This window comes from Mustelus asterias, chromosome 33, assembly GCF_964213995.1.
Source record: "Mustelus asterias chromosome 33, sMusAst1.hap1.1, whole genome shotgun sequence".
Taxonomy (NCBI): Eukaryota; Metazoa; Chordata; class Chondrichthyes; order Carcharhiniformes; family Triakidae; genus Mustelus; species Mustelus asterias.
In genome coordinates this window covers 1,742,740-1,756,975 of record NC_135833.1, presented here as the reverse complement: position 1 = coordinate 1,756,975, position 14,236 = coordinate 1,742,740, and the positions used below count along the sequence as shown (strand labels likewise).

The following is a 14,236-nucleotide window of genomic DNA, read 5'->3' as shown; positions in this document are numbered from 1 at the left end:
GGTCTTCAAGGAGCAACATCGGGTTACAAAGTTTATTCAAGTCACCAGTGTGTGGAGTTTGCACATTCTCCTCGTGTCTGTGTGGGTTTCCTCCGGGTGCTCCGGTTTCCTCCCACAGTCCAAAGATGTGCGGGTTAGGTTGATTGGCCATGCTAAAAATTGCCCTTAGTGTCCTGGGATGCGTAGGTTAGAGGGATTAGTGGGTAAATATGTAGGGATATGGGGATAGGGCCTGGGTGGGATTGTGGTCGGTGCAGACTCGATGGGCCGAATGGCCTCTTTCTGTACTATAGTGTTTCTATGATTTCAGTATTTAAATTTCAATACATGCACATATTACATATATAAATATATAAATTTCATATATGAGTATTGTGTGCAGTTTTGTTGTCCTTATCTGAGGAAGGATGTCCTTGCTATAGAGGGAGCGCAGCGAAGGTTTACCAAGCTGATTCCTGGGGTGGCAGGTCTGTCATATGAGGAGAGACTAAGTGCGTTAGGATTATATTCACTGGAGTTTAGAAGAGTGAGAGGGGATCTCATAGAAACTTATAAAATTCTAACAGGGTTAGACAGGGTAGATTCAGAAAGAATGTTCCCGATGATGGGGGAGTCCAGAACTAGTTTTCTATGTTTCTATGGCCTAAAAGGTAGGGATATGTTCGGCACAACTTGTGGGGCCGAAGGGAATGTTTTGTGCTGTAGTTTTCTATGTTTCTATGTAACTAAGGGGTCATAGTTTGAGGATCATCGGTAAACCTTTTAGGACTGAGGTGAGGAGAAATTTCTTCACCCAGAGAGTGGTGGAATTCACTCCCACAGAAAGTAGTTGAGGCCAAAACGTCGTGTGATTTCAAGAAGAAATTAGATATCGCTCTTGGGGATAAAGGGATCGAGGGATATCGGGGGGGGAAGGGGGGGGATCAGGATATTGAATTGGATGATCAGCCATGATCAAAATGAATGGCGGAGCAGGCTCGAAGGGCCGAATGGCCTCCTCCTGCTTCTAGTTTCTTTGTTTCCATCACGATCATTCTTCATTTTCCTTTGTCAGAAGTGCATGTGTTAAAAAAAGATAACACAAAAAGACGTGAGTCATGTCCCTCTCACTACACCTTTCCTGCGTTCGAATCATAGAATCCTCCAATGCAGAAGGAGGCCATTCGGCCCATCGAGTCTGCGCCACCCACAATCCCACCTCGGCCCTATCCCCATCACCCCACACATTTACCCCAGCTAGTCCTCCTGACACTAAGGGACAATTTAGACAATCCACCTAACTTGCACATCTTTGGACTGAGGGAGGAAACCGGAGCACCCGGAGGAAACCCACGCAGACACGGGGGGAGAACGTGCAAACTCCGCACAGACAGTGACCCACGCCGGGAATCGAACCCGGGTCCCTGGCGCTGTGAGGCAGCAGCGTTAACCCACTGTGCCACCGTTGCCGCATCATTAGAGCAATTAGACGGAAGTTGAATGGCTTACCTCGTACCTATTTTCACGATGTGTCCAGAAACTGGGTTTTGACTGCCTCTTGACTGGGAAAGCAACCAACTTATGATCTCGCTCCCCCCTTGCAACCCCACCCGCTTTCTCTCCCAGGCTCCCAACCTGTCCAGAAAATATTGGCTGGAATTTTACCGGCACACCCGACCTGATTCCGGGGACCAGGTGAGGCTCGGAGAACGGCATTCTCCGTTGGCCTCGGGCGGGATGCTATGAACCTCTGGCGGACATGCCGGTAAATCTCCAGCCATTGACTCACAAGGCACGAGCCATCCTCTGATCAGTTGCCACAGAAGGACACATCAGCTATCCATCATGAGTCAGTGTTATCTGGAAGCCCTAATGATGATTTGCTTTCGCCTGCAGTGAATAACACGGAACAAAGAACAGTACAGCACGCGAACAGGCCCTTCGGCCCTCCAAGCCTGCGCCGATCGCGTTGTCCTATCTGGACCAACTGCTCTATTCCCCTTCTGTTCATGTGTCCATCAAGATAAGTCTTTAATGTGGCCAACATATCTGCCTCAACCACCTCACTTGGCAGCGCATTCCAGGCCCCCACCACCCTCTGTGGAAGAAAAGATCCCTCCGCACATCTCCACTGAACCTTATCTTGAACTTGTGCCCCCCTTGTAATTGTCATTTCTGCTCTGGGAAAAAGCTTCCAACTTTTCACCCTATCCGTACCCCTCATAATTTTATAACCTTCTATCAGGTCGCCCCTCAGCCTCCGTCTTTCCAGGGAGAACAATCCCAGTTTATTCAATCCCTCCTCATAGCTAATGCCCTCCATACCAGGCAACATCCTGGTAAACCTTTTCTGTACCCTCTCCAAAGCCTCCACGTCCGTCTGGTAGTGTGGTGACCAGAATTGGACACAGTATTCCAGATGTGGCCTAACCAACGTTATGTCTGTATAATACTCAAGCTTCCTCATCTGTACTTTAACCATCGTGGCTTTTGTTTCAAAGATCCAGGATATCAGCGTGGAAACAGAGGATAACAAGGAAAAGAAATCCGCCAAGGACGCACTTCTGCTCTGGTGCCAGATGAAGACAGCTGGGTAAGAGGAAATGGAAAAAAAGCCAGAGTGGAATAAATGGCCAATCCTTGCAATGTACAAAGATGAAGAACAGAGTGTGTTTCAAAAGCACAACAGATTAATCAACATCTGTCCAAGGAATTAACATTTAGAGTGCGTCCCTTCATTTGAACCAAAACCTCTACTTAGAATGAACTTCTGAGGTCCATAGAATCCCAACAGTGCAGAAGGAGGCCATTCGGCCCATCGAGTCTGCACCGACTCCTCCGACAGAACATCCTACCTGGACCCTATCCCTGTAACCCTACATATTTACCCGACTAATTCCCCTAACCTATACATCTTGGGACACCAATCCATTTAACCTGAACATTTTTGGACACGAAGGGGCAATTTAGCATGGCCAATCCACCTAACCCGCACATTTTGGACATTAAGGGGCAATTTAGCATAGCCAATCCCCCTAACCTGCACATCTTTGGACACGAAGGGGCAATTTAGCATGGCCAATCCACCTAACCTGCACATCTTTGGACACCAAGGGGCAATTTAGCATGGCCAATCCCCCTAACCTGCACATCTTTGGACACTAAGGGGCAATTTAGCATGGCCAATCCACCTAACCCACACATCTTTGGACACTAAGGGGCAATTTAGCGTGGCCAATCCACCTAACCCGCACATTTTGGACATTAAGGGGCAATTTAGCATGGCCAATCCACCTAACCCGCACATTTTGGACACTAAGGGGCAATTTAGCATGGCCAATCCACCTAACCCGCACATTTTGGACACGAAGGGGCAATTTAGCGTGGCCAATCCACCTAACCTGCACATCCTTCGGGTGTGGGAGGAAACCGGAGCACCCGGAGGAAGCAGACATGGGAAGAACGTGCAGACTCCACACAGAGTTGAAGCGGTGGCCCTCTGTTGGAGTAGAGTAAGGGGAACCTTATGTTGTATCTGTCTGTGCTACGCTTGCCCACTGAGTGTTTGGCACTGCCCCTGGGTAGAAAAGTGTTCCACACCCAACACCATTATGCATTGTTCAAAAAATTCAAAAGCAGCAATATATTTTTATCAATATATTCTGGTTTGTATGTTTTTATAGCTCTTGGGCTAAAGGGATCAAGGGATATGGGGGGGAAAAAGCTTTAAAGTTTATTTTATTTGTCACAAGTAAGGCTTACATTAACACTGCAATGAAGTTACTGTGAAATTCCCCTAGTCGCCACACTCCAGCGCCAGTTCGGGTCAATGCACCCGAACTGGCACGTCTTTCGGAGTGTCGGAGGAAACCGGAGCACCCGGAGGAAACCCACGCAGACACGGGGGGAGAACGTGCAGACTCCGTACAGACAGTGACCCAAGCCGGGAATCGAACCCGGGTCCCTGGCGCTGTGAGGCAGCAGTGCTAACCCGCTGTGCCACCGTGCTGCCCTACGGGAAGGCGGGGGATCAGGATGTTGAATTTGATGATCAGCCATGATCGTAATGAATGGCGGAGCAGGCTCGAAGGGTCGAATGGCCTACTCCTGCTTCTAGTTTCCATGTTTCTATAGTACTCAAGCTTGCGAATCAGGTACGTACTGATTGATTCTGGTCTTGGACATTTCCAGAAAGTGTTCTGCTTGCCTGGCTCACCGATCCACCCCCACCCCTACGGAACTTAAGCCTGCTCTTTCAATTGAGTACCTCCGGTTAGGTGGCAAAGTTGGGGTTGTTACTGAGTGGACGTGGAGAGGATGTTTCCACTGGTAGGAAAAACTAGAACCAGAGGGCACGACCTCAGGCTAAAGGGACGATCCTTTAAAACAGAGATGAGGAGGAATTTCTTCAGCCAGAGAGTGGTGAATCTGTGGAACTCTTTGCCGCAGAAGGCTGTGGAGGCCGGGTCATTGAGACAGAGATAGATAGGTTCTTGATTAATAAGAAATTAATAAGATCATTACAGAAAGGATATTATTAAACTAGAAAGAGTGCAGAAGAGATTTACTGGGATGCTACCGGGACTTGATGGTTTGAGTTATAAGGAGAGGCTGGATAGACTGGGATTTTTGTCTCTGGAGCGTAGGAGGCTTAGGGGTGATCTTAGAGAGGTCTATAAAATAATGAGGGGCACAGATCAGCTAGATAGTCAATATCTTTTCCCAAAGGTTGGGGAGTCTAAAACTAGAGGGCGTAGGTTTAAGGGGAGAGATACAAAAGGGTCCAGAGGGACAATTTTTTCACACAGAGGGTGGTGAGTGTCTGGAACAAGCTGCCAGAGATAGTAGTAGAGACGGGTACAATTTTGTCTTTTAAAAAGCAGTTAGACAGTTACATGGGTGAGATGGGTATAGAGGGATATGGGCCAAATGCGGGCAATTGGGACTAGCTTAGGGGTTTGAAAAAGAAGGGCGGCATGGACAAGTTGGGCCGAAGGGCCTGTTAACATGCTGTAAACCCCTATGACTCTCAGGGGATCAGGGGTTATGGGGAAAGGGCAGGAGAATGGGGATGAGAAAAATATCAGCCATGATTGAATGGCGGAGCAGACTCGATGGGCCGAGTGGCCTCATTCTGCTCCTTTGTCTTACGGTGTTATGGTTACAGACACTGATAAGAGAGACCATTCAGTCTGAGTGCCCAATTACTCTACCCAGAGACCATCCCAGGCACGTCTCCCCACCCCACTATCTGTCGGTAATGAGTTGTTTTTGGTGTTTCGGCAGGTACCCCAATGTTAATGTTCACAACTTCACCACGAGCTGGAGGGACGGACTGGCCTTCAATGCAATTGTCCACAAGCACAGGTATGTCTCTCATTCCTTTGGCCGCGGGAAAAATTTAAAGACAGCAGAGTCCTTCGACAAGGTGGAGAGCGCAGTTTTCCTGTCCGTGTCCCGCCCGCCACGGGAATCGTCACGGACGGGACACGGACCAAGCAAAGGTCCCGTTGACCACGGGTGGGAATTTCCGGTCATGTGGCGAGCGGGGCTGAAAAGCCAGCCCCTGGGAACGGTATTGTTTGCCCCCGCCAGTTTATGATTATCCAAGTTCTCTGCTTTTAGACCAACGTAGGTACAATCAATCCCTGCAGTGCAGAAGGAGGCCATTTGGCCCATCGAGTCTGCACCAACCACAATCTCACCCAGGCCCTATTCCCATTGCCCCTCATATTTACCCTGATAATCCCCCTGATACTAAGGGACAATTTAGCATGGCCAATCCACCTAATCTACACATCTTTGGACACTAAGGGGCAATTTAGCATGGCCAATCTACCTAACCTACACATCTCTGAACAATAAGGGGCAATTTAGCATGGCCAATCCACCTAACCTGCACATCTTTGGACACTAAATGGAGGGGTACAGGTAGGCTTAAAAAGTAGGGATATGTTCGGCACAACTTGTGGGGCCGAAGGGCCTGTTTTGTGCTGTAGTTTTTCTATGTTTCTATGTTTCTAAGGGGCAATTTAGCATGGCCAATCCACCTAACCTGCACATCTTTGGACACTAAGGGGCAATTTAGCACGGCCAATGCACCTAACCTGCACATCTTTGGACTGTGGGAGGAAACCGGAGCACCCGGAGGAAGCCCACGCAGACACAGGGGGAGAACGTGGAGACTCCACACAGACAGTGACCCAAGCCAGGAATCAAACCCGGGTCCCTGGCGCTGTGAGGCAGCAGTGCTAACCCACTGTGCCACCGCACTACCTAATCCTCAAACTATGACCCCTAGTTCTGGACTCCCCCCACCATCGGGAACATTCTTTCTGAATCAACCCTGTTCGAATTTTATAAGTTTCTAAGAGATCCCCCCTCACTCTTCTAAACTCCAGTGAATATACAGCTTCTTACCCACTGACCAGAGAGCGATCTTGTGTCACCGTCCAATGATTCAAGTTACAACTCCACACAGACAGTGACCCGAGGCCGGGAATCGAACGCGGGTCCCTGGCGCTGTGAGGCAGCGGTATTGTGCCACTGTGCCGCTCTTGTTTCTGATGTTCCTATCCCACTCTAGCCTTGCCCTGCGCAGAATCCTACTTGGTCGCACGATGCTAGCATTGCATTGTCCTTCAATGTTTGGTGGGACCTTTGTTCTCTTTGTTTCAGGCCTGATCTGATCGATTTTGACAAACTGAAGAAGTCCAATGCTCACTACAACCTACAGAATGCGTTCAATGTGGCTGAACAGCAGCTGGGACTCACCAAGCTGCTGGATCCTGAAGGTACGTAAGGGCGCAGGAACCTGGCAAGGACCCGATCCTCATCTTGGTGACATAGAATCCCCACAGTGCGGAAGGAGGCCATTCGGCCCATCGGGTCCTCACTGACCACAATCCCACCCAGGCCTTATCCCCGTAACCCCACACATTTACTCTAGCTCGTCCCGCTGACACTAACAGGCAATTTAGCATGGCCAATCCACCTAACCTGCACATCTTTGGACACTAAGGGGCAATTTAGCATGGCCGATCCACCTAACCCGCACATCTTTGGACACTAAGGGGCAATTTAGAATGGCCAATCCACCTAACCCGCACATCTTTGGACACTAAGGGGCAATTTAGCATGGCCAATCCACCTAACCCGCACACCTTTGGACACAAAGGGGCAATTTAGCATGGCCAATCCACCTAACCCGCACATCTTTGGACACTGAGGGGCAATTTAACATGGCCAATCCACCTAACCCGCACATCTTTGGACACTAAGGGGCAATTTAGCATGGCCGATCCACCGAACCCGCACATCTTTGGACATTGAGGGGCAATTTAACATGGCCAATCCACCTAACCCGCACATCTTTGGACACTAAGGGGCAATTTAGCATGGCCAATCCACCTAACCCGCACATCTTTGGACACTAAGGGGCAATTTAGCATGGCCAATCCACCTAACCCGCACACCTTTGGACACAAAGGGGCAATTTAGCATGGCCAATCCACCTAACCCGCACATCTTTGGACACTAAGGGGCAATTTAGCATGGCCAATCCACCTAACCTACACATTTTTGGACACTAAGGGGCAATTTAGCATGGCCAATCCACCTAACCCGCACACCTTTGGACACAAAGGGGCAATTTAGCATGGCCAATCCACCTAACCTGCACACCTTTGGACACTAAAGGGCAATTTAGTATGGCCAACCCATCTAACCTGCACATCTTTGGACACCAAGGGGCAATTTAGCATGGCCAATCCACCTAACCTGCACATCTTTGGATAATAAGGGACAATTTAGCATGGCCAATCCACCTAACCTGCACATCTTTGGACACAAAGGGGCAATTTACCATGGCCAATCCACCTAACCTGCACATCTTTGGACACTAAGGGGCAATTTAGCATGGCAAATTCACTTAACCTGCACATCAAATCCACCTAACCTGGACACTGAGGGAAAATCTAGCACGGTCAATGCACCTAACCTGTATGTCTTTTTTCCCTGGAGCGTAGAAGGCTTTATAACCTCATCTTATAGAGGTCTATAAAATAATGAGGGGCATAGATCAGCTAGATAGCCAACATCTTTTCCCAAAGATCGGGGAGTCTAAAACTAGAGGGCATAGGTTCAAGGTAAGAGGAGAGAGATACAAAAGTGTCCAGGGGGTCAATTTCTTCACACACAGGGCGGTGAGTGTCTGGAACGAGCTGCCAGAGGTACTAGTAGGGGCGGGTACTATTTTGTCTTTTAAGAAAGCATTTAGACAGTTACATGGGTACGATGGGTACAGAGGTTCACTAATGTCCTTTAGGGAAGGAAATCTGCCGTCCTTACCTGGTCTGGCCTACATGTGACTCCAGAGCCACAGCAATGTGGTTGACTCTCAACTGCTCTCCAAGGGCAACTAGGGATGGGCAATAAATGCTGGCCCAGCCAGCGACGCCCATGTTCCGTGAATGAATATGTAAAAAATGAGGGAGATGGATGGGTACAATTTTGTCTTTTAAAAAGCATTTAGACAGTTACATGGGTACGATGGGTATAGAGGGAGATGGGCCAAACGCAGGCAACTGGGACTAGCTTAGTGGTAAAAAAAAGGGCAGCATGAACAAGTTGGGCCGAAGGGCCTGTTTCCATGCTGTAAATGTCTATGACTCTATGGTTGGAATTTTACCGGTACGGGGGCGGGAGAAGTTTTCAGAACGGCATTCTCCGTTGGCCCTGGGTGGGACCTGACGAGCCTCGGGTGGGCAAAGCGGTAAAGTTCCGAGATTTGACTCTGTTTGACCCTGATGCAAGTGTTTGCGTTTGATGGAGGAGTGCGTCCACACTCATTCTGGCTTTTGTGCTCCCAGATGTCAGCGTGGATCAGCCTGACGAGAAGTCGATCATTACGTACGTTGCCACTTACTATCACTACTTCTCCAAGATGAAGGCGCTGGCTGTCGAAGGGAAACGTATTGGGAAGGTATGTGGAGGAACGATACAAGTTTATTGATTAGTGTCACAAGTAAGGCTTGCATTTACACTGCAATGAAGTTACTGTGAAAATCCCCCAGTCGCCCACACTCCGGCGCCTGTTCGGGTTACACTGAGGGAGAATTTAGCACCCTAACCAGCACGTCTTTCGGACTGTGGGAGGAAACCGAAGCACTCGGAGGAAACCCACGCAGACACGGGGAGAACGTGCAGACTCCGCACAGACAATGACCCAAGCCGAGAATTCGGGGTGGCACAGTGGTTAACACTGCTGCCTCACAGCACCAGGGACCCGGGTTCGATTCCTGGCTTGGGTCACTGTCTGTGCACCTAGTTACAGGAAGGATGTAAATAAGATTGAAAGAGTGCAGAGAAGGTTCACAAGGATGTTGCCGGGACTTGAGAAGCTGATTTACAGAGAGAGATTGAATAGGTTGGGACTTTATTCCCTGGAGCGTAGAAGATTGAGGGGAGATTTGATCAAGGTGTATAAGATTTTGATGGGTATAGATAGAGTGAATGCAAGCAGGCTTTTTCCGCTGAGGCTAGGGGAGAAAAAAACCAGAGGGCATGGGTTAAGGGTGAAAGGAGAAAAGTTTAAAGGGAATATTAGGGGGGGGGCTTCTTCACGCAGAGAGTGGTGAGAGTGTGGAATGAGCTGCCGGATAAAGTGGTAAATGCGGGGTCGCTTTTAACATTGAAGAAAAACTTGGACGGGTTCATGGATGAGAGGGGTGTGGAGGGATATGATCCAAGTGCAGGTCAGTGGAACGAGGCATAAAATGGTTCGGCACAGACAAGAAGGGCCAAAAGGCCTGTTTCTGAGCTGTAATTTTCTATGGTTCTATGGGTTTCCTCCGGGTGCTCCGGTTTCCTCCCACAGTCCAAAAGATGTGCAGGTTAGGAGGCTTGGCCGTGCTAAATTGCCCCTTAGTGTCAGGGGGACTAGCTCGGGTAAATGCATGGGATTATGGGGACAGGGTCTGGGTGGGATTGTGGTTGGTGCAAACCCGATGGGCTGAATGGCCTCCTCCTGCACTGTAGGGTTCTTTGATCCTTCCGATAATGTTGTGTATGGATCTGCGATGCCCCACGCACCGATGAATAATTGTGCTGTTCGTGTTGTCTCAGGTGTTGGACTACGCGATCGAGGCGGACAACATGATTGACAAGTATGAGACTCTGGCCTCGGACCTCCTGCAGTGGATTGAGCACACCATCGTCACACTGAATGACCGTAAACTGGCAAACTCCCTGAACGGGGTTCAAAACCAGCTCCAGGCATTCAACACATACCGCACTGTTGAGAAACCCCCCAAGTAAGTGAGCCTGAGCTTGCACCTCCCCTGTGCCCGGCCAGTATCAATGATAGATTGGCATTGGAACCTGTGTATATATAAAAGGGCAGCACAGTGGTAGATGTGTAGGTTAGGTGGATTGGCCATGCTAACCCCCCTTAGTGTCAGGGGGAACTCGCTAGGGTAAGTACATGAGGTTATAGGGATGGGACCTGGGTGGAATTGTGGTCGGTGCAGACCCGATGGGTCGAATGGCCTCCTAAAAAGGGGCAGGAGCAGTGGCACAGTGGGTTAGCACTGCTGCCTCACAGCGCCAGGGACCCGGGTTCGATTCCCAGCTCATTTACCACTGGGCCCTTTCCCTCGCCCCCTCTGCGGTGATATTGCCGCTCTCAGTCCGGGATGGATTCCACAAACAGGCTACGTAAATTATATTGGGGATTGGTCTGGGACACCCATCCAGGGCAGACTCTGATACCGAGGGCGCTGCAGGGTGGCGCAGTGGGTTAGCGCGGCTGCCTCACAGCGCCAGGGACCCAGGTTCGATTCCCGGCTTGGGTCACTGTCTGTGTGGAGTCAGTCCGAAAGATGTGCTTGTTAGGTGGATTGGCCACGCTAAATTGCCCCTTAGTGTCCAATGATGTGCGGGTTAGGTGGATTGGCCATGCTAAATTGCCCCTTAGTGTCCAATGATGTGCGGGTTAGGTGGATTGGCCATGCTAAATTGCCCCTTAGTGTCCAATGATGTGCAGGTTAGGTCGATTGGCCATGCTAAATTGCCCATTAGTGTCCAAAGATGTGCGGGTTAGGTGGATTAGCCATGCTAAATAGTCCCTTAGTGTCCAAAGATATGCAGGTTAGGTGGATTGGCCATGCTAAATTGTCCCTTAGTGTCCAAAGATGCGCAGGTTAGATGGATTGGCCATGCTAAATTGCCCTTTAGTGTCCAAACATGTACAGGTTAGGTGGATTGGCCATGCTAAATTGCCCCTTCGTGTCCAAAGATGTGCGGGTTAGGTGGATTGGCCATGCTAAATTGCCCCTTCGTGTCCAAAGATGTGCGGGTTAGGTGGATTGGCCATGCTAAATAGTCCCTTATTGTCCAAAGATATGCAGGTTAGGTGGATTGGCCATGTTAAATTGCCCCTTAGTGTCCAAAGATGTGCAGGTTGGGTGGATTGGCCATGCTAAATTGCGTCTTAGTGTCCCGGGATGTGTAGGTTAGAGGGATTAGTGGGGGTAAATATGTGGGGTTATGGGGATAGGGCCTGGGTGGGATTGTGGTCGGTGCAGGCTCGGTGGGCCAAATGGCCTCATTCTGCATTGCAGAGTTTCGATGAAGTCCTCTGTGAAAAGCAAAGATCGGCGCCGCGGGGTGCGGTAACAGCAGCTAAGCCAGATTCTTTCCATGCTTCCTTTGACAGGTTCACAGAGAAGGGTAATCTCGAGGTGCTGCTCTTTACCATTCAAAGCAAAATGAGAGCCAACAATCAGAAAGTCTACATCCCGCGAGAGGGCAAGCTTATCTCCGATATTAACAAGGTGAGGAATCCTGCTCGCCACTTGACGGTCCATTAAATGTATCTAAAACAAAAGTACAGTGTAGGACCCGCGTACAGTCACTGCTGACCAGCACGCCTTTCATAGAATCCTACAGTGCAGAAGGAGACCCATCGAGTCTGCACCGACCACAATCCCACCCAGGCCCTATTCCCGTAATCCCACATATTTGTCCTAGCTCGTCCCCCTGTGATGCGTGTTATCACACACGAGGCTTGAGATGCTCAGGAAATAAAGGCTTTTATTTGCTGTTACAACGAAGCTACTAATTATATACACGATCCCAGACTGAGGGGGTCCCAGACAGAGCAGTGACCTTTATACCTCTCCCAGGAGGCGGAGCCCGACTGGGATGTACCATAATAACTATAATACAGGTAGAACAGCCCAACCCTAACCCCAACAGCAACAAGTAGAACAACCCATCCCTAACCCCAACAGCAACATATATACATACTTGTAGTACTGGCCAGACCCTGGCTCAGTACTATCTAGTGGGAACCAACGATGGTTCACCACACCCTGACACTCGGGTCAATTTAGCATGGCCAATCCACCTAACCCGCACCTCTCTGGGACTGTGGGAGGAAACCGGAGCACCCGGAGGAAACCCACACAGACACGGGGAGAACGTGCAGACTCCACACAGACAGTGACCCAAGCCAGGAATCGAACCCGGGTCCCTGGCGCTGTGAGGCAGCAGCGCTAACCACCAGATGGTAAAAGCCAAGGATTTTGCACTAACAAAAAAAAAAAATGCTGGAAGCCTCAGCGGGTCTGACAGTATCTGTGGGGGGAGAATAGAGCCAACGTTTCGAGTCTGGTTGACCCTTCGTCAGAGCTGGGAGGGGGCAAGAAGGAGAGCTGGAATGGAATTATCACCCTTCCTTCTCACTTCCATTTTCCCACTTGTCCATTCCAGTCCTCCTTCTTTCCCCCCATCCCCACCCGTTCCTCTTTCAGGACAACAGCCATGATCCTCAGGCAGTCCCTTAACCATCTGTCCCTCTGTTCTGCCATTCACACATTCTGATCACCTAATGGGCACTTTTAGCACCTTCTCAGCCTTCTGTACCCTCCTTAACATGCCCTTTGTCCCATTCCACCCACCTCCTCTCACCGTCATAGTACGGAATCCTACAGTGCAGAAAGAGGCCATTCGGCCCATTGAGTCTGCACCGGCTACAATCCCACCCAGGTCCTATCCCCACAACTCCATGCATTCCCCCTAGCTAGTCCCTCTGACACTCAGAGGCAATTTAGCATGGCCAATCCACCTAACCCGTTCATCTTTGGACACTAAGGGGCAATTTAGCATGGCCAATCCACCTAACCCGCTCATCTTTGGACACTTAGGGGCAATTTAGCATGGCCAATCCATCTAACCTGCACATCTTTGGACACGAAGGGGCAATTTAGCATGGCCATTCCACCTAACCTGCACATCTTTGGACACTAAGGGGAAATTTAGCATGGCCAATCCATCTAACCCGCACATCTTTGGACACTAAGGGGCAATTTAGCATGGCTAATCCACCTAACCTGCACATCTTTGGACACTAAGGGACAATTTAGCATGGCCAAATCACCTAACCTGCACATCTTTAGACACTAAGGACAATTTAGCATGGCCAATCCACCTAACCCGCACATCTTTGGACACTAAGGGACAATTTAGCATGGCCAATCCACCTAACCCGCACATCTTTGGGCTCTAATGGGCAATTTAGCATGGCCAATCCGCCTACCCCGTACATCTTTGGATACGAAGGGGCAATTTATCATGGCCAATCCACCTAACCCGCACATCTTTGGACTGTACTTGGAAACCAGAGCACCCGGAGGAAATCCACGCAGACACGGGGAGAACAATATATCTGCTGATTCCTTTTGCTCTTAGCCCTGATGAAGGGTCATCCAGACTCGAAACGTTGGCTCTGTTCTCCCCCCCACAGATGCTGTCAGACCTGCTGAGATTTTCCAGCATTTTCTGTTTTTTGTTTCAGATTCCAGCATACGCAGGATTTTGCTTTTATCTGAGGATTTTGCGCTTTTCAGAAGGTTCTTTTGTTTGTTTTTATTGCAACATGAGGTAGTGCCTTTATTTAATGGACATTCTGATACTTAATGTTTGGATGGACGTGATAAGTCCAACCATTCAGATGTGCTGGCCTTGGAAAGGGTCCAGAGGAGGTTCACAAGAATGATCCCTGGAATGAAGAGTTTGTCGAAATGAGGAACGGTTGAGGACTCTGGGTCTCCACTCGTTGGAGTTTAGAAGGTTGAGGGGGGGGATCTTATTGAAACTTACAGGATACTGCGAGGCCTGGATAGAGTGTACGTGGAGAGGATGTTTCCACTCGTAGGAAAAACTAGAACCAGAGGGCACAACCTCAGGCTAAAGG

General features: G+C 49.5%; 1 protein-coding gene across 2 annotated transcripts in view; it reads left to right on the top strand.

The window, feature by feature from the left end:
* Positions 1–14,236, top strand: part of sptbn2 (spectrin, beta, non-erythrocytic 2) — a 249,750-nt gene that overhangs the window by 126,455 nt on the left and 109,059 nt on the right. For both annotated transcript variants that reach the window (XM_078200926.1, XM_078200925.1), the window contains exons 4-9: positions 2,481–2,572; positions 5,266–5,346; positions 6,658–6,773; positions 8,850–8,962; positions 10,105–10,292; positions 11,696–11,813. In XM_078200926.1, coding sequence (XP_078057052.1) covers positions 2,481–2,572; positions 5,266–5,346; positions 6,658–6,773; positions 8,850–8,962; positions 10,105–10,292; positions 11,696–11,813 — 708 coding nt within the window. The remainder of the gene's footprint in view (positions 1–2,480; positions 2,573–5,265; positions 5,347–6,657; positions 6,774–8,849; positions 8,963–10,104; positions 10,293–11,695; positions 11,814–14,236) is intronic.